Source organism: Pezoporus occidentalis, unplaced genomic scaffold (assembly GCF_034315485.1).
Source record: "Pezoporus occidentalis ecotype Australia unplaced genomic scaffold, CSIRO_AGI_Poc_V1 ctg16, whole genome shotgun sequence".
NCBI lineage: Eukaryota > Metazoa > Chordata > Aves > Psittaciformes > Psittacidae > Pezoporus > Pezoporus occidentalis.
In genome coordinates, this window is record NW_026913425.1 from 6,324,686 (window position 1) to 6,348,919 (window position 24,234).

General features: G+C 40.5%; 1 protein-coding gene across 1 annotated transcript in view; it reads right to left on the bottom strand.

Annotated features, from left to right (window-relative positions):
* Positions 1-910: 910 nt before the first annotated feature.
* Positions 911-24,234, bottom strand: part of MAP1B (microtubule associated protein 1B) — a 68,603-nt gene continuing 45,279 nt past the window's right edge. The window contains exons 3-7 of the mRNA XM_062612509.1: positions 19,368-19,450; positions 15,221-15,361; positions 4,965-11,565; positions 3,286-3,524; positions 911-2,573 (exon numbers count right to left, since the gene is read on the bottom strand). Of these exons, the coding sequence (XP_062468493.1) occupies positions 2,418-2,573; positions 3,286-3,524; positions 4,965-11,565; positions 15,221-15,361; positions 19,368-19,450 (7,220 nt within the window). The 3' untranslated portion in view covers positions 911-2,417. The remainder of the gene's footprint in view (positions 2,574-3,285; positions 3,525-4,964; positions 11,566-15,220; positions 15,362-19,367; positions 19,451-24,234) is intronic.

Here is a 24,234-nt window from a genome sequence, read left to right on the forward strand (position 1 = left end):
TTACAAAAGCAATTTTAAGTGAATGATTATGAGCCCAGCAAACATGCTTGTTTTCACAACACATTTCCATCTGCCTTTTGTGCCATAGTCATTCCCTATTATTCTTAATGACTTAAAAGGTATAGCAATAAATAAAACAGCATTGCTAGAGGTACCTAAAAAAAAGGGAAGACATGAAAAAGAAATCAAAACCCCCAACAACTGACAAACAGTAATTCACAGCATTAAATGGGCCTCAGGAGCCCACGGAACAAGGACCCTAAAGCAGTATTTAAAAAACCCTCATAAAAGTTAGGAGTGCAAACTTATACCTATTAAACAAAAATATCCTAACAATGTAAAATTGAAATAAATTATAAGTAAAGAAAACAAAATGAGGTCATAGTTCACTACATTGTGAAACTTAATGCCAGTCTATATACAGACCAGCATATATCCCCATTCTGGAGGCTTTTAAGCCTTCTTTAAATTCAGATTTGCAAACCTGCAACAATGTAACAAGATTTTTTTTGAATTGGGGTAAAATTTCTGAGACTAGAAAATCCAAACTGTCTTAAATTACTGAACAGTGATGCTGTTCCTCTGCAATCAGTGTAGAGAAGGAAAGCAAGGGGGAGAGGAAGGGCAAAGGGAAAGAGAAGCAAAAAAAGGGAATTGAAGGGAAGGGAAGGATAGGAAAGGAAAGGTAACAGAAGAGGCAAGGAAAGGAAGAGGAGGAGAAGGAGAAAAGAAGAGGAAATGAGAAGAAAGGATCAAGGAAGGAAGAGAGGAGAGGGGAGAGGAGAGAAAGAGCGACTTATTTATTTTAGCTTATTGCTTATTCTGTCTTTTTCAAGATCTTGTGAGGGTTGAGAATGTAGGTTACACCCTTGTATTAGGCAATCAGCTTTTCAAATTCCATTTTCTGTCATCATCAATAGACTAATTTTAGTACGAGGGTGCCCTTCCATCCTCCCCATCCCCCAAAAGGTATTGGCAGTTGATTATTTTCAATAAATTTTACCTCAATATCCATTCTCACTAGAACCTTAAATAACTTCTTTCCTTACAAAACTACTAAAAAACTGCCTTCACCTGAAATTTTTTTGTTTGCATTTTCCTGTAAATGAAAACGCTTGTTAAAAATTCATCTATTAAAAGTTTTGCAGCACTAAAAAAAAGGTTTCTGTACATTTGTTCCCGTATTCACTTTTAAATCAAACTAATAAAATAAGACAAAGGAAGGTTGAATACTGTACAGGTTCACAGGTAACCCTTTTCATCATTCTGAATGTTTCACTAAGTTTTGTAACTCTGATACTGGACACCACTTCAATCTTGCTTCGACAGTGCAAAAGAAGCTTTCCGATAAATGCTTGTCTTGTTGAGCTGTCCAGGTGCACCAAGGAAGCATTCACACAGCTAACGTAATTCATAGCACCAAGCCATTTGACCAGTCAGATAGGTTTCTAGTACCACACATGCATGCTCACACTTCTTTACTGGTATAACAATGATCCTACACAGATGTTTTATAAATTTGCTGTCTCAGCATTAAAAAATAAGTGCATCAAGTTTCTTTGTACATTCAAGTCACTTTCTAAGGCAAATTGTCTACTGTATGTACCGCTTTGGTATTTTGCTTCAGTTACTTGACAGTGGGCATGCGTGTTCAAGCATGTGGACTGGTCAATTCTGGCTGGAGTGAGTAGACTATCACTGGGAACATGCCTCAGACCATCAATTCTGCATGTTGAAAGAAGGGTTTTAGGCTTCTGGGTAGGGTGCACACTATGTGCATATTTGGTTTATGATTGTTATGGTATGTCAGTATGCAGAGTTCAAATTAAAGTGGAAAACTGCTGATGATTATTTAGGTTGTACACCCCTTCCTAGACATATTCTGTTTCTTTTTAATTTCAAGCTAACGTAATTCTGTAAAAAAGGATCCCCTTGCAATAGCTAAGATAGATAGATTGATACAAATTTAAAACTTTCTTTTCATTTGAGAGCATAAGCAGACTGCAGCAAGCGATACATCTATTGCCATGAGACTAATGTAGATCTAATTACTTATTATTTTCTCCTCCTACCCCTCTCTCTCTTTCTCTCTCTTTGTGTTTCTTTAGAGGGCAAATGCCTCTACCTGGCAGAAGTCAGTTGGGGTTGCTAGTGCATGGTTTCCAAACGCTCAGCAGAGATGAAACTGGATCTGTATTTTTGCAGTAATTTGAACCCTACTATGGGAATACTGTTATTTCCCTTAGCAATCAGCAAAGACTGAAAAACATTAGTGACTTGCATCACTGTGACACAGTATAGCATTTGGCAGGTATATAGTTCAGCAGTTGAAATAGTTGGGTTGAATTTTTAGAAAAAGTGTTTTCAAACAGGAGAATTTCTGGAACCAAAGTTTAATCTTGTGTTGTATGTTGTTCTTACAGTTCAATCTTGCATGCGGGAAAAGATTCATCTTGCATAACAACAGTGCTGCTGCTTGCCAAAACCATGATGTTGAGGTCCTGCTGTTTCTCATGGGTCTCCTGGTACCATTCCCGCATCACTTCTGAGTCATGGGTTGGGATTAAGGTCACCTGCAACAGAAAATAGGAGAAGTCCTGAGGAACGGACAACAGAAACAGCTGATAAGAAAAATACCTTTGTAAGAAGACCCAGGCAACAAGTATGTTTCCTTTTTAAAAAGATTGGGTCTTTACGCAGTAAATACTTGGATAAATGGATAGATAGAAAGAAATAAATTAACATGTCGGTAAGGAATAATGACTGCAAAGAAGTAGTTGCTTTTCTAAAATGCTGAGATGCAGTTTTCCAGAGAAACGGCAGTCTGTAGTCTGTAATCTCATACCTCTTCAGATTATGGCCAAATATTTTCTTTATTTCTTAATGGAAAGGCACATGAAGTTTCCAAGTGTAAGTGACTGCCACATGAACCACAAAACATTCACTTTCCTTTCCTACTTACAAACTCCAACATTTTCAGCCTCGGATCATATGCAGAATAGTAACACAACGAAACAGCCAAATGGCCTATAAACCATCTCCCAACTGTTTTATTCATCAGGAGCCAGTCAGAAGGGCCACTAATTGGGGAGCAGCTGAGTGCAGAGCAGTACAGCTCTGTACTTCACTTGTGTGTCCCCCCACATCATCAGTGAAATGAGGTAGCCCAGGCTGGGGAGCCCATTCCTTGGCAGCCACTATCTACTCCAGAGGTGTCCTGGCTTCTCGTAGTTACTTCCCAGAGAAGGTTAAATTTCCAGGTAGAGATACAAGTGAAAAGCCTACCTGTATGTTACTCTCCCACTGTGCCTTGCCCTCCAGCAGGGAGTCCAGAACAGCTCTGCTTGGCTCCTCAGCTGCAGAATCGTTCCCGCTCACCACATAGTATGACGACCGCACCCTCTTGAAAAACTCAATATCGACGTTCTTGCTGTTGCTGTGGTTGGGAATGTACACCAGATCCAAATACACTGGAGGTCCTGGAGGCACTGCTGTGGATTTTGCCACCTTGGTATTCCCAGGTCCTTTAGAAAGCAAACAACAAAAGAATATGTCTCAGGCTGGTTAAAAACATGACTTTATTAATTACTGTTATAACTGCTGAGATGAAATGTGTTCAATTACAGCATTACCCTCTCACATCTAATGACATGTTTCAACTTTGTTGTACCCAAATTACCACTGAACTGCAATGGGAGTTAAAACCTGGAAACCTGCAACTATATAATACAATAAAACCTCACTACTATGTAACAATAAATTGATTGAACAGCTCCCAGTAATACACTACTATTATCCAACAATTACTACACAGGGCTGTGATTACTGAATTATCATTCAATAAATGGTGGTATTACTTTCCACGCTAAGAAGTATAACTTTTTCAAAGTTTCAGGTATACATAATTATAAAACCTAGGGTCATAGAGAGAGCCATGCAGATTTGAAGCAGTGGGGTATCAGCACATAGCAGGATGTATTAGCTGTTGATGTGCTCAGACTGCCTTACAGGTGCATCAGGAAGCTACTACACATGAGGAGAAAGAGGGTCAAAGAAGCATTTGGCAGGATCAACGAACTTGTACTTCAGAGAACTGAAAACAAGTGTTTGACTGCTGAATCCTCAAATGGGGAAGCTGAAGACAGTTGAATGCTGGTTTGTACTGAATCCTAGATCTGCTCCTTGTAAAAAAGCTTTCAAGAGAACATTAGCCTTGACAACAGCAAAATCAAAGTATCCTCCACACACTCTCTAACAAGACCTGCTGGAAAAAAAACTGTTAGCACAATGCCTCCTTCAGTAATCTAATTCATATTTTGCTGGTATTTTAGAATACACAACAATCATTCAAAATGACATTAACATTCTATATGTTCAGTCATCGCTGACAGTATAATACCTTAAACGGATTATGTGATGTACATGCTCAGTTCACTGGAAGTGCTGTTACTACTCCTATAATTTTTTAAACACTACTTTTAAAATTAATCCAGCAAAGTAATAAGAGCATCCAATGGCCAATAGTACCTTTGGCTCTCCATAATATTAAATTGCATTAATTTATGTTAAGAGAAATATGCCTGCTTAAAATGTATATTATGCTTCTTAAAATGTATAAATCGGTTCATTCTTAAAATGCTTCTTAAAATGTATAAATCGGTTCATTTTGATACTGACTTCACCTACAAAAGTGGTACTTCTAATTCTATTAGGTGCTTATCAGTTTAAATAGCTAGTACTAAGTTCTTTATATTTTATGTGCTGTTTGAGCAAGCTAACACATGGAGTTTCTTAAATTACAACAGTTAAATTAGTGAAATTCATGCATTTAAATGTGGCCTTTACACCTTGGCTTTCTTTGGGAATTTGCTACAAACCACATTATCAACTGGTATAAAGGCAAACTAACTTCACTGCAACAGCAAAGGAAATCTTAACACTAGGAAACTGCTATCTGTCTTTACCTGTGGTTGCAGTCTTTGCTGACTTGGATACCGATGTATTTGCTGCATTCTTGGTGTCTTTATCTTTCTCTTCCACTCTAGACTTTACTTCTGGGTTAGAGATATTTTTGGTTGCCTTCTCCACAGACTCCTTCTTTTTTGGAGAAGCTGTTTTGGAAATCTTGTCTAACGAATCTTTTATAGCTGGCTTTGGTGAAGCCACTTGTTTTGATTTACCATCACTTTTCTTAACAGGAGAAGATGACTTGGTCTTAGTACCCTGCTTTTTTGTCTTCGTCTTTTCTTTAAGATCCTTCTTCAAAGGTTTACCTAAATTCTGATCAACAGGCAGAGCCTCTGGATCAACCATGGAAACATCAGGGTGCCTAGGGGAAGGGCTGCGATCCTGCATTGGGACAGGCGGCGGGTCAATGTGTTTGTATGTAATTGTCTTGTCCGTTGGGATGGTTTCTGACTCATCTTCTGAGTCAATGTTAGCATCTGCAGTAATGGAAGGACATTCCTCAGTCTCGGGGGGAACATCTGAATCTGTCTGTGATGGTGCAGACTCGCTCACAGATGTGGGAGGGGTTTCATCACACTGCCGCCCTTGCTGCTTTCCCCCCGAAGGTGGCTGAGCTCCCCCAGACTGAGTTAATGGCTTGTCTTGGTCTTGAGACTGTTCTTCACTTGCAAACCACTCAAGAGGGTTTGGGTTGATGAAGGAGGGTGAAAGTTCAGTCTTGGGATGTTTGTATTCACAAGAGGACACAAGGCATAGGTCAACATCTTGACGGGATTCTGCTAGAGATTTTCCTGGAGTGAAATGTGCGCTTTCTTCGTAGGAATAGCTAGTAGCTTCAGGTGACCTGGTGGCTCTCCCAGTTGTCTCAAACGAATAATCTGTGGCTTCAGGTGAACTGGAGGCTTTCGCAGTTGTGTCATAGGAGTAAGTCATCGCCTCTGGTGACCTGGTGGTTCTCCCAGTTGTCTCATAGCTGTAGCTAATGGCTTCTGGTGATCTAGTTACTGTTTTCCCTGTTGTGTCATAGGAGTAATCCATACTATCAGGTGATCTGGTAGCTTTCCCATTTCTCTCATAGGAATAATCTGTGGCCTCAGGTGATTTGGTGGTTTTCCCAATTGTCTCATAGGAATAATCCGCGTCCCCAAGTGATTTGGTGGTTTTCCCAATTGTCTCATAGGAATAATCTGTGTCCATGGGTGATTTGGTGGTTTTCCCAATTGTCTCATAGGAATAATCTGTGTCCCCAGGTGACCTGGTGGTTTTCCCAATCATCTCATAAGAATAATCTGTGGCCTCGGATGACCTGATATTTTTTGCAATTATCTCGTAGGAATAATCTGCGGCCTCAGGTGACTTAGTAGTTTTCTCAGTTGTCTCATAGGAATAATCTGTGGCCTGAATTGATCTAGTAGGTTTTCCAGCTGCCTCATAGGCATAGCTAATATCCCCTGGTGACCTAGTAGTTTTCTCTGTGGCCTCATAAGAATAGCTAAGTTCTTCTGGTGACCTGCTTTTGTCTGAATCTTCTTTTTCTGGGCTGAGTAAAGGCTCTGGACTGTGCTTTGTTAGGGGTTCCTGGTAACCAAATGCTTTGGCAGGAGACACCTGCAGTGACAACAAAGGTGTGTGACTGGCTGACACCACTTCCGCAATTGCAGGAGGTGAATCTGGAAAAGTAGGAGAGAACAGAGGAGAAGATTCCCTTGGAGTTAATGGAGATAGGTCAGACTTTGGTGACAGCTTTTCTCCTAGGCTCTGCACCTTTTCTGAGGTAAAAGAAGAATGTAGTGACATATCTCTAGGTGGAACAGCACCTGAAAAAGTTTCTTCTGGCAGTGGTGAAGCTACCTGGGAAGGTGTATGAGCTGATGAAGTTGAGGATGAAGCTTCAATTTGAGAAACTGAAATGATTTCTGAAATATCTTTCTCCTGAGAGTAAGATGAATGCTCCACAGGAGAAATCTTCCTTGCAAAAGTAGGCTCCTGTATATCTGAAGGGCTATAATCTACCTCTGTTGGTCCATTTTCAGATATATGGTGTACACTAGTGCCTACAGTAGGGTATTCTGGAGATTGCCTACTAAAGTCCATTGCTAAAGACTGCTCAGGGGACTCCTGACCAAATTCTACTGACATAGTTGACTGCTCAGGAGATCTGTGATCATGCACCGGTGTTCTTGATTTTGCGGTTTTAGGTGAGAAATCTGGTGGAGAAATCGACATGGGTCTTGGGCACTCTTCCTTAGATGGAGACATTTCTGTTTCCTGAAAAGTTGTTGGTGTTTGTACAACTGACACTGAAAGGGAATCATCAACTTCGGTAGAGTGGGGAGATCCAACCTCAGCATGCAAAGAAGGAGATACATCATCTGTAGTTGGTTCTGGAAATGAACTAGTAGCAACAGATGCTGTAGAAACAGAAGCTACTCCTTCTATATGGGAATAGGTGTCTTCTGCTACCGCTTCATCAACAGGAGTCGCAGACTTGTCAGAAACAGTGCCTTCAGAAATTGACATTTTGGTATCTTCTTTTAAAGAACCAAACTGACTGATATCTATTTGAGTAGGTGAGAGATCACCCGCCAACTTGCGCTCATCCAGGACCAGTGAAGACTGGGAGCTGCTGGGTTCTGTATCCTCCATTTTCCTTTCTAGGCTGAAGCCTTCTTTAATTACCATAAACTCCATGCTTTTTTCATCTTGTTTTTCTTGGAAAAGGCCCACAGAGCTGGCTTCAGAACCTGGGCTCATCTGAACTGGTGATTTTAATTTTTCAGGTTTCCCCTCAGAAAGACTTCCATAATCTCTGGTGGGAGACTTTAAATCAGCACTCAAAAATGTATCATAACTGGTCTCTGAACCTATCAGTGGTGGACTCCTCAGAGGGGAGAGAACTTTCTCAATGGGAGATTCTGAATCTGGTACAGGCTCATCCATAGGGCTTATTCTGGGTCTTGCAGACTCATCCTTGACTTCACTGAATTCAAAGCAGACAGGAGCTTCTGTTGACCTTTCACTGGTTTCAGATGGAAGCTGACTGGACTTCTCATCAGTGGGAGACTGATAATAAGGTGTGTGGCCAGCACTACCAGCAGCAGACTGTGAGGGAGATGCTACTTCTAATGTTTTCTCTTCAGGGCTTGCACAATGCTCTTCAGCAACTTCTTGATGTACATCAGGCAATGTAGCGGTGGGGACAGGCTCAGATGAGACCTTGATCTCATTAGGAGTGAGTGAAAAGTTCACACTACGTTCACTCAATGGCGTTTTGGCAATGGGTGATGGAGGAGACAAACTGTCAACTGGACTCTTTGCTAGACTACGTTTTCCACCAAGATCTTCTTGATAGGGTTCTTTGATTTCTAGTTTGGTAGTGCCTTGGATTTCACTTTCTTTCTGCCGGTATACATCTTGGAATACAGATTTGCAGAATTTGTCCTCCTCTAATGAAGAAGGTGGAGAGATAGTGGAAGCCGAGGCATTATAGTCTTTACCTTCTGTGGCCTCTGTTTTGGATCCTTCAGATAAACCATTATTAGCATCTGGAAGTGGAGAAAGTTTAGGTCTGCCAAACTCTTGAGAGTACAGTGATGTCTCATACTTGGTAATATTCACATACTCCTGAGAGGGTGATTCACTTTCCTCATTGTTAGTTTCATCACTCATGACATCTCGGGGTGTTGACATTTCATCCATTGGAGTTGGCTCACTGGATATTTCAATGGTAGACTGTGTGTAACCTGAAGTAGCAGTGAATTCCTCAGGCTGATCTTCTCTATTTTCTTCATCAGAAACAGTAGCTTCACTTTCTGAACCACCAGGTAATGTCTCATCATGGATGGAAGAGGCTGGTTCAACTGCTGGAGACTGAGGCTCTGAGCGTTTTGTCGGTGTAATTATGAGTAGGCCATATTTATCTTCAACTTCACCAGCTTCTGCAGCTTTGTCTACCACAGCCATCACATAATCTTCTTCAGCTTCTATTTTTTCAGTTTCTTCTTCATCTCTGATGTCTTCTGCTTTGTCTTCATCATCTTCTTCAATCTCTTCAGTTTCTGCCTTTTCTATTGCTTCTTCCCTGTCTTCCTCAGCACGTTCATCTGATGCCTCATAATATGCCTTTTCGATATACTTTTCATCTTTAACGTTAGCATCTGTCTCAGCCATTATTTCTTCAGCTTTTTGTGGCTCCTCCATATATGGTCTTGTGGTGTCCAGTGATGTCTTTTCTTCTTCATTTTCACCTCTTTCTTCAGCTTCTTCTGTCTCTGCCTTTTCCTCATAATCTCCTGCTTCAGATGATTCTTCCAAGCCAGTTCCCTCATCTTCAAACTTTTCGTTGTCATCAACTCTGTTCTTTTCCACAGGTTCCAGCTCTTCAGGTGTCTGTTCAAGCTCACCCTCAGCCTCTGTGGTCGTTATGCCTTCATCAGAGGACTCGGCAGGTCCTTCATGATCTAATTTTTCTTTTTGTACTTCCAAGCCCTCTTTTTGTACTGTGCCAGTGAGTTTTAGTTCATCCTTTATAAGTACAACTTCAGGTTTTGTTCCTTGTTTTGTTTCTACTTCTTCAGCTTTTAATTCCTCAAAATCCTTTGTTAAATCCTCTGGTGAGGACATAAGGGACCTCTCTGCTTCAAGTTCCTTTCCACTGGCAGCTATTTCTGCAGTTGCTACAGCTGCTACAGTTGTGGCAGCAACTCCAACTGCTGCAAGGGCAGCCTGTGCTCCACTGACTTTGATCTCCTTCTTCACAATCTTCACTTTTCCTTTTTCCTTTGGCTTTCCAGCAGGTGCCGCTTCTTTTTTAGCAGGTTCCTCCTTCTTTTGCAGCTTAGGCTTTGCTGCTGGCTTTTTGGATTCAGCTGAAGTAGTGGCTGTCTTCTTCGTTTCTTTAGGAACTTTTTTGATGTCCTTTTTGGTTTCTTTTTCTTCCTTCTTAATTTCCTTCTTCTCTTCTTTTTTAGCCTCTTTTTTAGCTTCCTTTGGTGGGGCTTCTTTCTTTACTTCCTTCTTAGTTTCCTTCTTCTCTTCTTTTTTCACCTCTTTTTTAACTTCTTTCTTGATCTCTTCTTTTTTGTGTTTTTCCTCTTTTTTGACGGGTGTTTTCTCCTCTTTCTTAGAAAACTCTTTCTTTGGTTTTTCTTTTTCCTCTTTCTTTTCTTCAGGTTTTGCTTTGACTTCCTTTTTAATTGGCTTCTCCTTAGACACTTTTGGTTTTACATCTGTAGTTTGTTTTTCAGGAGTTTCAGATTTTATTAATTGTTCTTCTTTACTTGTTATGTCTTTTTCTGCCACTACAGGTTTGGTCTCCACTTTTGCTGGTTTCTCTTTTTTAACTGAAACCTTTTCTTTGCTTTCCAACTTCTGAAGCTTTTCTGGTACTGGACTAGGTTTTGCAGGCTCTGGTGCTTCTTCTTTAGATTCTTTTCTGACAGGCTTGCTTGGTGGTGTCTTTGCAGCAGGCTTGAGACTCTCCTTGCTGTCTGTTCGTTGTTTCAACTTTCCTTGTTTCACAGCCCCAGTAGCAATGTTTCCAGTTAGGTCTTTTTGTGTAACTGTTGGTTGTTTAAGGAAGTCCAAGTGTTTGAGTTTTTCTAGTCCTTCTAGAATATTATATTGGGTGCTGTTTCCAGGAAACAGAACTCGGATTATTTTTTCTGCAGGATTAGCTGGATGCCAGACAATCAAGGATGAGACAGAGGTGAAGTAGGATAATGGAATGTCTAGTTCTTGGCCATTTGGTAGCAGGAATTCAGCTTTATCTTTGTTACTACCACTCCACTGCTGCATAAAATATTGCATCTCTTTGCTATTTTTGACAGGATTAAGGACATACATCTCAAGTTTGCCGACTCCCATTTTCTGAAATAAAATGATGGGGTCAATGGTATTTCCCATATTTCTGTGAAGAGGTTCTGGTTTCATAGACAATTTATTTAAGTACTGGAGAGTAAAACAAGCTTCTTCTACACTTCTTTTTACTCTGAAGTTAGGATCCAGGTTCTTCAGGTTCTCGGGTACATTAAGGAATACAACTCCTAAATCAGGTGAGATCAGATTTTTCATCCAGTCACTGTTGGTAGTAGACCCTTGTGACTGTTCCTCTTCTAGTTCAGCTATCTTTCGCTGAAGCATGCTATTGATTCCTGGCAGGTTATCATCTCCAATGTGAGTGAGCAGAATGGAATCTACCCTGTCCAAGTGCCGGATAAGTTTCCAAAAGCATGATTTTCTTTCAGAACCTCCATTGATGAGCATGTTGAATCCATTCACTGCAAACAATGCAGAGTCGCCTCTTCCTCCTGGGAAAATGTAACAGCAGGGTTTGGAGAGTTTCAAGAAGCCTCCTGAGGTTGGAGGCTCCAAAATGTCGAAAGGTGATGGCACTTCTACTGATTCTGACAGATACTCAGTGAATTCAGAAAGTCCTTCCATTTCGGGCAATATGGAAGACGAGTTGAGTTTAATGTTAATGAAATCTTGAAGGTTGTGTCTGTCAAGACTGGAATTTTTCCAGTCTCCTTCCTCAGGGCAGAAAAGAGTTAGGCTGGCTTTGTTGGCTGGGTGTGTGGTGCTCAGTAATTCACCAATCTAGGGTTATAAAACAAAAACACAAGAGGATGCATATAAATTAATCTTTTTTTTTTTATGATAATTAAAGTCAAAAGGTAGTATTTCCTGATCAAACAGATAAAAACTTTTTCATTGCTTCTGCACTGGTGAGTACCCATTCTGGAAGCTAAAGGAAGCTGTTATCACAGTTATTTTACTATTGTGTTTTTATAAATACCAAGAAGAACCTTATTCCTGATTCCTATAGCCCAAAATACAACAGTACCCCAAGGTTCCCCCTTCCCTCATCTACCCTTTAGAGAAGGATGGTACAAGCTTTGACATTAAGAGGCTATGAGGACTGTAAGGCTAATGCTACCCAAGCTGCCCCTATCTCTACAACTGGCTCATGAGTCTTCCTGCTGCCCCAGTCCCCCTAGAAAAGCCAACAAATACATAAGGGACAAAGCACATCCTCGTATCAGGCAGACAGCAAGGAGAGGAAGCCAGTGTCCTCCCAGGGACAGCTGCCTTCCTCACCCCTGCTCTCATGGGATATATTCCACTGCACCATTGTTACTGCAATCTGTTTTCTGCAGGCTGGCTCCTGAAAAGCCAGCAGCACTCCCACAACAGCACAACTGACTGCAGGAGAGCTTTCAGGAACACTGAGAAATGAGTTATGCTACAGAAATGAAAACAGTTCCAAGTTTTGTGTTTCAGAGGCCATGAGGCACAGGGCCAAAGAAAGAGCCAGAAAAAAATTGTTAGGGGAAAAAACGCCCTTGTATCATTTTGATTTTAAGCTCATGGACCATGAAAGTAGCCTAGAATAACTCCATTAATTTTGACAGTATTTGATAACATACTGGTACCAAAATAAGCTGCTGAAATAAAGGCACAGAAAATAAGAAGTTCTATGCCATAGTATGAAGAGCTGTTTCTGTTCCAATCTGAATGAAAAACCAGTATTTGATGGTCCCAGATTAGCAGATGAACAAACTTGAAAAAGTGTGACATACTTTACGCTTTCTCCCAGTTCCAACTTTCTTTTGATTTTTTTTTTTTTTTTTTTTACTGACAATTAGGGTGTTGTCCATTTCTGTTCTATTTACTCTTAACAAAGAGACCACCAGAATTATGTAAACTTCTTCTTTGAAGAAGTAATTCAGACATAATAAGGCTATAGGTCAGTGGAAAATATGCCAGCACTTCATCATGCAAAATACCACAACCTTCTCTGCAGAGAAGCAAGATGTAAGAACAGATTTCATAAAGATGATAGAGATTATGTTACAGCTGAGTAATCTGAAATTCCTGGACCACAAGCTGAACCATCAGAAGAAATGAATATATAAAAATTTAATTATGTTTAACTGCATTAGACCTCTTCATGCTTTCATGTGTGTATGTCCCCCTTTCTTTGTGCTACATAATTTATTTTCAGCATTTAAGAATAAGTAAAACTCAAAAAAGATGCAGTGGCTGTTATCCAAAGAAAAGTAATCCAGCCAATACCTAAGTAAAGCAGATTTTCTATCTTCCTTTGTCAGCCCTACTTAGTATCCAAGCCATTTGACAGGAGTATAAATAAATCTCACTAATCTGTCAGATGTGGCTTTGTCCGAAAAGGAGCAATGGAAAAAAAAAAAAAACAAGCAAAACAAAATTAAAAAAAAAAGTGCTGAAAAGGATGAAAGATAAGGAAAATAGGAGAACCATTTCTATTGTTTATTGCAGAAATAAGAGAAAGGGGCAACACAGACCACAGGTCTGAAATAGATCTAGAATCTCAAGAATACTCATATGCTATGTCTCTGATTATCAGGGAGAGACAAAAGTAGTAAATGATCACTTCCTTTGGATAAATAAATCTGAGTCTGTTGCACACATGTGTAGAGTTTCTCATTTTCTGTGCAAATTATCTGGCTAGATAAAAAAAATATCGTAATATACTAAGCTAATGAATACACTGGGCCAGGGTTTGGGCTTGATCCTCTCCAGTTCGCATTGTATCATATTTGGATTTCTGCTTCATACTCCTAAATTCTAATTCTCTCCTAAAAGTTGGCACTCATAATACGGTGTTAAACCACTGATAGCATAGGACAATGAAAAGTTGGAGAAAAATTATTCCAGACATAGATCATATCAGTTAGGAATAGCAAGTTCTGTAATACCTCAGATATGACCTCAATGGATTTGCATTTCAAATGGTGACACCAAGGGTATCTACAGTTCAACTGCTTACGCTATTTGATAACACAAAGGAAACCACTAATCATTTTTTTCTAGCCCTTTTTTCTAACCTTTTTCCCCATTCATAGCCCACCTGACATTTTCCTGGTAATGGCTCCCTTGTTTAAAAAATGTCACATGCACAGACTGCAGTATGGTAAATGCAACCTTTCTTTGCCTTTGTGAAACCTTGTAGAAGCAGTGAGAGCCCAGGGTTTCAGAAGCAACAAGCTGGAAGCCAACACTTTCAAAGAGCCACGGCAGCTGGCTGTTGAGCCTGCTGACAGCCACAGAGACAGCCAAGTGAGCCTTACTCATAGCCCATGGGAGTATGTCCTGTGTACCCATCACTGTAGCAAATCCTTGGTGGCTGAAATGTATTGCCAATCACCACCCCTCTGCTTTCCAGCCAACAGTTTCAATTCCTAATGATAATGGTAAGATTTGCCCCTAGTTTTTGCATATAGTCATAAAGTAGTAATGTGTTGCTAACTAATCAGAGATGCAAGGAGCTTGGATTTGGAATTTCTTAAGAAAGTAACTAACTCTGCATACTGCTAGTGAATTTTAGGTGTCACACGTATTTCAGAGAGCAAGAACCCAGATCTTTCCTTAACCTACAACCATATGCTGAACAAAGAGGCTTTGAGAACAGGATTAAATGAATACCATAATGTCATGTTGGAGCTGTGCAAGCTTGACTTTTTCAGCACTGAACTTTCAAATTTCATTCCACTGACATGCTCCTAATGAATTTTGGAAACTAAATTCCTAGGGATGCAGCCATATAGTTTATTTAAATATATACTTATGCAGCAGCCAAATTAAGTGTGACAGCTTGTTTACTATGGGTTCCTCCCCCATGGGAGCTTTCAGACACAGTACATTAAGCAAGACAGCAAAACAACAAGTCATGAAGCACACAGCATTAAGTACTGGCATACCTTATACATATCTTTCTGGTACGTAAAAATCACAAGATTTACTGGCCAAATATTTAACACTACTATAAAGAACCCAAGCAGATAGGCCATGCAAAAAAACGACAGCTTTCCTACAGACAGCCTCTGTCTTATTTAATGTCACCTATTACTTAGCTGCCACCAAGAAATAACCTGGTGTCAATCTGCCTGCTGTGTATGTGCACCTTAGGTAAATAAAAAGTATATTTTAAGCACAACACTATATCCTTCCATTGTCCAAAGGTTCCTTGATTTTATGTGTTTGGAGTTTATAGTGTAATTTCCCAAATTAAAATTTAATTATTTTGGTAAGCAATTTACATCTAATCTAAAGCCAATTAATAAAATGTTTGAAAGAAAGCCTATACTGACGAGTAAAAGCATCAGCATCAGGCTGCCAATGATAGCTCTACCAACACAGAAGGCCATTTTTAGTCTTTTAGAAACCTCTGCCATCACATGACAATGTGTGGAAGACACTTTTCTGAACACACCTCTTGATCTGTGAAGATCTCAATGAAGTTCTGGAAGGAGAAGGACCCTGACTGAAGAATGAGTTCTCCTGTGTTTTCAAAGCATTGTCCGGTCAGTACAAGGAGCTTGTGTCTTGCGGCATCTGTGATCATTAAGCGCACCTAAAGTGAAAGAGAAATACATCAATAATGGGAGTTACCACGTGTTTCTATATTCTACTGAGAATGGGCAGTTCTTCTCTCCTAACTTAAAACATATTTTGCACCAGACTGTTGAAACAAATTACAGTACTCTTTACGGAAGACAAGTGAAAGAAAGTTACAAAAGGGAAAAATGGAGGAATAAGAAACAATTTGAGAGGAGCTCTGATGAATAAACCAAAGTAATGACAGGGAAAAGAAGAGCAAAGAGCAGAACAGAATAAAATCTGAATAAAAATTGCAAAACTTTTTCCATAAAAAGAAAGCATATTCCTTGTATAACTCGTTGAATCTTAATAGCACTCTGTCAGAACAGCCTTGGTAAACTGTATCCCATGCGTTAATGAGGGTCAACCACATGTGTCAGACTCAGTTTTTGGAAGGCTGCTCTTCTTTTCCCAGAGTACAGCATTACTTGCCATTCAGCTGTGAAAACATCACTGAAAAGTAACAGCCACAAATCACACATAAGCGTGTCATATGTAGACTGTCATCCTGTTGTAAACTGGATCATCTAGAAAGGTAAGGGACAATTCTGCTATCATAAATTTGAACTTCAAGCCCCCAGAAACAGTCACATGCACCATTTACATCTATGTTACTATGAACACTGTAAGTTTTTATAGTGTGTCAACCCAAGACCTTTTTCAATATACAGTAGTAAATTAAGTGGATGTCTGATAGCACAAATGAGCTTGCTACTGTGAAATAAACGTCTTCTGCATTTCAAAATAACTATTTTAAAGCTCATTACTTTACTTGATCCTCACTACAGCTCTAATAATTCTGGTTTCCCCCCTAGAGGGAGATTCACTTGCATGCTAACAGAAATCCATATATTCAGTATATTTTTTTTTGCTGAACAAAACCTAAATTTAAGAACAAAACTAAGCAAAGCCTGTGTAAGATTCCGTATTGTTGAGTAAATTTTTGCAAATTCTTCAAAAGTCTTGTCCAACACTGAAAAATCAATTCAGCCTACAGTAAGGTATGAATTTCAAGTGCATGAAATGAATTCCTCTGTTTAAGGAGGAATTAAGTTAATCCAGAATTCTGATTCCAGAGCTTTGCTATCCATGTACTAAATCAGATGAGCAGAGTACATCTGGAGCTCCACATGATATTGCACCCAAGCTTCATCTCCATGGAGAAGACATAATCACCTCGGTTCTCATATTCTGTCAAATATTTATATTGATTGTTAAGCAATCACTTCTGTTAAATAATTCCTGCTCATACCAGGGAGGCTGAGCCAGAAAAGCTTGACCTGAATCTCTCCTGAACAACTCATGTTTTCAGTACAAGTAGAAAACAGACACTGAACAGTATCTACCTGAAAGAAGATCCCAACCCTACTACATTTTCTTTGTTATATTATTAAATAAGTGATACTGAGCAGCAGAAAGTTCCTTGAATTAAACACAGAGCTAATGGTGGTCTGTTGCTAACTTCATTAAATAATTCTAAATTCAGCAATATTCTTGCTGGATGTAGTATATCTATTTTATTTCAGACAAAAATACAGATAAGTGCAGACGGCTGATGTGTGTTACTCAAATCTTGTCTGCTTTAGCTGTATTAAAACCATAAAAGAACTGGCTTCCTCTTCTATGTTTTCTCTTGTTGCTGGCAGTGGTGCTGGACAGTCTGCCAACTTATGTTTAAACTCACCAGGTTTTTCAACAGCAGAATTTCCTGACTTGTGAATCACTGATATGTGACTGTCACATAATTCCCCTTCAACCTATTTCGTAAATTGATGATTAAATACATTCCATAGAGCTAGCAAACTATGGCAAGAAAAAGACTAAATAAATGCTAACAGATTACAGAGCATAATGTATGACACACATGGAAGACCTTCAAGAGACACATAAATTCTGTGTCTGGGTATAACCAAGGCTTCCCGAAGGACTACCAGAAGTTTGTTTTCTGATTTCAAGACTGCTGATTTCCAAAGAAATACTGCAAGGTGATGATTCTGCTCAGCTCCACCTGAACAGAAGTTGCTTGAAGTCCCGAACTGTTTGAAGGAAGCAGACACTAAGATGTAGGCTCAGTCAAAATGGATCTAAAGATGGAGGGTGAACAGACAGGAGTGTCAGTCGATCAGCAGTTTCCCAGACTAACGGTACAGTTGCAGGAGGGTTAGAGCAACAGAATGGGGACTTCTTGGGAAGGAAGTAACTTTTCATGGGAGTTTCAGAAACTTGTTTTCTTCAGGAAACTACAGAATCTCTCTCTTTGTTCCTCTCTTCTGGGAGGTATTTTGGCATTTGATTTGAATATGACAGGAGCTGTGGGCAGATCCATGCTCTAACTCCCAGTACGGCTATTGCCAGGCAGATTAGCAGGAATTTCTTTTAACGTAATCTTTGATTTTCCTGAATGGAAAGATTTAAGTCCTCTTGTGGTGAAGTCTGAGCTCCATGGTAGATCACTGTGTCCCCAGGTACAACCTGGAAATATCTTGATATATGAAACTAAGTTTTGTGTTTGCCATAATGAGCAAAGCATGACTATTAGAATCATAGAATAGTTAGGGTTAGAGAGGACCTTAAGATCATGTAGTTCCAACCACCCTGCCATGGGCAGGGACATTCCAACCTCTGATTTAATTCTTCTGGCTCTTTCTTACTGTCTTTTTCTGGCTTGTGTTCGGTTAGCATCTTCCTTACCCAGCCAAGGTAAATCTCAGCTTGTAACTTCTGGCTGTAACCAGTTGGGCAAGATGAAGGTGAAGAAAAGATTGCCTCCCGCAGTCTAGCAAGAGGAGATTAACTGTAACCTAGCCAAACATCTTCCAGAGCCCAAGGAGTAAAGAAGTCATTAGTGGGCCTCATACTGTGCTCTCCTGTATGGTCATCCATCAAAGGTATGACAAGCAACAGCAACAACAGCAAGAGAAAATTGATTTCCCTACTTTTGTCTGTTCCTTTGGCTCTTCCCTCCTCCACACAATCACATCACAGCTTTTTACTCTGAATGTCTGAGTCTATTAAGAGGTGCTATGCAGCTGCTCCTCACCAAGGACCTCTAAAGGCTTGTAAGAGATTTTCAAGCATATTTTTTTTAGTGAATAAGCTGCCATTAACGAAGGTGAATTACTTATTCAAACTTAACTGCAGAGATTTCATTCCAGAGTCGTCCTTCCTTTCTTTTATTTTTCAACCATCACTTAAGGCTGGTAACAAAATAGATTTTTCATTATGTACTACAAGCTCAGCTGCTTCATTTCCCAACAGAAATGGTACTATGTCAGTGCTCTCCAGCACAGGCTGGCAACGCAATTATCCCTGTTCTTTCAACCTTCAGTCTCACTAGCTGAGTTTGTCAATTTTGTTTTTGAGCTACGTGCCCCTTTGACTCGACTCTAATGAACTCTAACGAGTTCACAAGGAATTCATAAGGAATACCTCTTCTGAGTAGTCTCCAGAGTCTGTTGATCATGTCATATGCTTTTTGAAAGACAGCTAGATTAACCCAGAATCATCACATAGCTGATAATTCTTCTTAAAGACCTAAATTTGTCTTTCAAGGAACGTTCTCCATGTGTAAAATAGGCATCCCAAGCTACCAAACAACAAAGGAACAGAAGAAAAGTAGATGCAGCTTCACTACAACTGCTTTCACTTAAGAAGGGAATTTGGTGCACTATGAAAAAATGAATACTGAGATCAGAGGTGTGTTTCTGTCCTATGCCTCTGACGTTTTGTCAGGAGTCTGGGAAAACAGGGAGAAAATCAAAGGGTGGCTGACGTTTTTCGCAGCTTTTGCTCCTAACATGTTCTTTCATCCATGGTTAGGACCCACTTTTACTCTGCTAAGACTCTGAAAGACGTATTGGGGTTTGCCAGTCACTAAGCTGCAAGGCAGTAACTGATATCGAAGACATCTCTTTCACTGCTCTGATCCTGTCCACTTCATGGATTTTTTATGACACATGCAATTAATTTTTCTGACTTACCTCAGTACTAACTGCTTCATCTGAGGGATTGATCAGGACTACAGTTTCTAAGACATCACTTCTGTGATGAAGAATCTTCTGACCTGCAAGTACAGAGAGAAAGGAAAACAAAAAAGTAAAGAAATGTAATGCAACCAGTATGGTTTAAACCAGTACTTCCCATGAACTTGTTGCACATCCTGTTCTGCGACAGCATTCTGGTCACCCAGAGCTTTGCACACTGGCCACCACAGCTGCTGTACAGCTCATCTCTTCAGAAACACCCATGTCATGTGGTCCTGTGAGCCAGAAACATTGATATGGGAAATTCAAGGTAACGGAAACCAACTGGCAACCGCGCCAAGCCCTGTCTCTTCCTCCTGGCTGGGGGAGTCCCTGCAACTCACCGTGGTCTCACAGAGCTGGTGTGGTCAGGGACTGGAGTAATCATCACCAGCTGAGCATCTGGCCCTGTATTTTCACATATATACATCACAGATATATCTGAGATTACACAGTCCTGTAAAGGTGACTTTAAATGAGATTTTCCAGCAACTATCAGTGGCTTAGCTGCAGCAGCAAGAAAGGTGCTGCAAACTTCCCTGGCAAGAAGCAAAGTGAATATTTGGGCTGTATACTGCTCTGCCCACCACAGCTGATGAGCACAGTCTGTGAGATAAGCAAAGGAGCTCAGGGTGTCCCTGCTGCCCCCCACCACCAATGCCATCCTGCACGACACTCTCTGCTCCATGTCATGCACTGTGGTTGTGGTCCTGCACCAGGCATACCCTATGCAGACCCAGGTCCCTGGCCACACCAGACGAACCAGGTGAAAGCCAGAACCCACCCTGCCAAAACTCCCCTTTCAGCCCTCAGCTAATACTGATTAACATCAGGATTCTGCGAGAAGTTGCCTGTGATGGTGGTCAGACACTTGCCATGCTGCCCTGCTTCATCTTCCTCCTGCTTACAAAAACTGTGGCAAGCAATGTTAGGCAACAAGAGTGAACGGGTGTACAAATAACAGCTAGTTCCTGAATGAATAATGTCTGGACAAGACTGGTGCAGCCTCGCAGCCCACTGGCTTTCATACTTAGCAGTCTGTCTCCGTATTTAATAGCGATATTCATCTGACTGGGAGTGAATGCCAGGAAAACACAACAGAACCCTTGACATTTTTTTTTCTTATGTTAATTGGCAAGTTCTTATCGGGGTCTCTTTCTGTGAGAACTGCAGTGAGATTAATTAGCAGCCACACTGTCATTCAGAAATCCAGACTGGTAATTAGTCCAAAAAGCCCGTAAGAGCTGTCCCTTCTGAGCAAACTGCTCGGTGCCATATTAACTAATTAAAATAAATAATTACGCTTAAAGGGACGTACAAGAGACACAGAACAAGTCACCTATTTGCCAGCTTCAAAATACTTCCCTGTAAAAGAAACATAAAATGACAAAGCTGAGAACAGCCACGCTGAAAAGATCTCTGCATTCCTGGGAGCACCAGGCAGCTGGGGCAGCCTGAGAGGGTGGGCAGCCAGCTTTTCCCACACCGCCTTGGTGCTGCCCCAGCAGTGAGCCTGCCTGCACCAGCGATGCCCTCCTCCTCCTCCTTGCCCTGCCTGCACCCCTCCTGCCTTCCTCCTCCTTGCCCACCAAGCTCACAGTGTGCTGTGTCTTTTGCTGTTGCCCTAGGGAAGGTCTGCATTTATATTAAGAGCTTAGAATCAATTGATAGAAAGTGAAGGAGAAGGAAAAAAACCCTAAATGTTCTCAAGTAAAATGTGAGATGGGGTTGTAGGTTACTTTTTTATGCATGACAGTGCCCAGAGACTTGTATATAATAATCTAATTTGTTTTAAAAAACATGATTTTCTTAACATCTTTTCTTTTTTTTTTGCTATCCTTCATTGACAGAAGGAGACAGACTGTCTATTACAAATGGGGAGGAGGGCAGGTCTCCCACTGCAGCATCCAGTTCTGGCATTATCTTCTGTAATTCAATTTATTTTTATAGCTCTGCTTCCTTGCCTAACAGGAATGCATACATAAGGCTACATTCAATAAAGCATCCAGATGGTTCTGTTACTACAGACTCCTTTAGAAGATGCTCTGCAATCTGATATTTTAGTTATTCTGCAGATTTCCCTCAAGAGATTAGGCAGAGTTTATTGAATCTAGTCTTTACCCTTGGTAAGGAAACAAAAGAAATTGCCACCCTTTAGTTGCCACGGAGATTCTTCCCTTAACATTTGATGGCGGAGAGCACACATTTTGCTTCAGGCCAGACTAAGCTTCATACATGATTAGACATTAACGCATTAAACACAGGTAGAAAAGAAATGTAATTAGCCACATGCAAAGTTCGACAAAGATGCAGTGTTCATTTCGAAGCACCCACTTTGGATTTCACTGAAGCTGGTCCAAGGTGTGTAGCTGTGAGAGATTTGACCTGAGAAGTCGCAGCTCCTGCTGACCAGCACCAATGGTGGGCACTTATGTCCTATTTACCCATGGGCCAGACACCCAGCCAGTCTCAAGGTGCATGGATTCACGCACCTTGAGACTGATTTCCAGGGTCAAGCATAGAGGTCTGCACCCTAGACACTGTGCTTGCTCAGAGCTGATTGTGTGGCTGCCTCCCTCTTTGATGCCTCAGCATCAGCGTGTGTTACTGCTTATCACACAGGGTGGGGGGACCCGGTGCTGGCAGGGGTGAGTCACTATGAGGGCTCCCAAACACACGTAAATCTTGAGAAGTTTATGGCTACTTGCTGATATCAACAACACGGTTGTTGATATCAGGAAATTGTTGATATCCCATGTCACTACTTGAGAAATAAAAAAATGCATCTTTTAAAAAACTATTTACAGTCTTGTAAGAATGACACAGGCTTACTGCCCCCCGTGATCCCTTGGGACATTCAGATACAGTGAAGGGAAGTCTCCCATGGGAACAGTTTTATCAAATAAGCAAACTATCACAGTGTGAGAGCAGAAAGAAGCAACAGCATTTCACAAACTGGAAAGAGACTGTGACTAGCTGAGCTACAGATGGAGAGGGAGAATCTGAGACTTGTGTAGAAGATCTGGGGTTACTTTATATTGACTTTACTGGATTTCTGCAGCCCATCACTACGCATTTGACAAGATAATTCTGAGAGAGTCAGAGGAAGGAAGGAAGAAACTTCCAGGTTGCACAGAAGTGGCTGGGTGAATAGATTTTACCTGCTTACTGATTCTAGAAAGCGAGTCAAAGTCTCACCTAAAGACTTCCAGAAAAGAATATTAATCTGGTCCGGCAGAAATCTAAGTATCTGCACATACTTGATTTTATTAAGTAAAGCTTTACAGTAAAACCAGATATGAATAAAGAGTTTTTGTAGCTGTTTGATTCAGAACCAGAGCAGAAAGGAGGAGTAAACAGCATATGACAATTGCTTAAAGGGTCATTTCCATATGCATCATCTGAGTTCCTATGGCCATAGGATAGTATTACTCCCCAACTCAGCCAAATATCAATGGCAGTTATAGCAGTATTATTAAGATAGGGTTGGTGTTACTAACATTTCCTAGGGAAGTGAGACTGAACAGATTTCTAATTTACATAGTTGATCTTTACAAGCCAATCAAACAGCATGATCATGGGGCTCACTTTTAACAATGTTTATGTTACATTTATGCAAACACAAAATGTAATGGCAAGGGAAAGTATTTTTCCTTTGGGAAAAAAAAGGAGCTTTTTGCCTAGCCAGCAGTAATGCAATAACCCATACATTTTAGATAATTTCAACCTCCTAATTGTTTTACCTACTTTTTCAAGTGGGGACTTAAGATTTATCTTCCAAAAAAGACATGTTAACCTTGTGTTCAGCATGGTTGCTGATGTTATCAACAGAGAATCCAGAGTTCTGGATGACTGGTTATTTGATGGTTGCTATTTCTTATACTTACTGAATAAATCTATTTTTCCTTGTTTTCAACACAAAGATCAACAGGCATAATTGTCAAATGATGCTATAATTGTGACCAGCCGCCAAACCTCCCCACTGTCTACCTTGAGGCACTAAATGACAATGATTCCAGACCAAGGAAAAAGGATCAGAATTCACTTTTACAGATTATCAATTATCTGAAGAAATCTTGCATAAATGATATGGAGCACTCCATCCCCTTCACCTTCTCTGTTGAGACAGGGCCACCAGAGCACATTAAGTTTCCACTGACATGAACTACAAGCTGGACAAATAGGCAAGAGTACAGCATTAAACAAGGTAGTGAGTTTTATGGAGCTGCCAAACCAAATTCTTATGTAAAAATCTGCAGTTCTTTATCTGCAAGTAAGAAGAAAATTATTTGCAGGCTTGACGGAGAAATGGCTGTATAACGAACAGGCACTGAACTACAAGAGCTGAACTTCAGAAAACCTCTTCTAGAAAGCCCTGCAAGTGATGCCAGCAGCTGCAGAGGCTGATCAGTCAGTCTTCTAAATAGCTGACACCATGGGGAGCGTGTAACGCAGGCATAACTCCATTTACGTCAGAGAAGACAGATTCACTGCCTCCAGTGCTTAATTCAGCCCAATGACTTCTTAAATCTAAGCTGGGTGCAAGGAAGATACAGTCATTTTTCCAGCAAGAACTCTCGTATATGTACAAATAATAGAGTACTTTACACATTTCTAGGTGAAAATAAAAATCCATATACCTACCAGGATGCTGAGTTAGTGTGACAGCTGTGAACAAAGAGTCAGCTCTACTAACATTGCTGAGCCCTCTGATGGGGACAAAGATTTGAAAGAGTGACACTGACTGCAAAGACTGACTGTTTTACTTATGACTATTTAAACCTGCCTCCTCTGAACAGAAATTCATATCCAATGGTTCAAATTC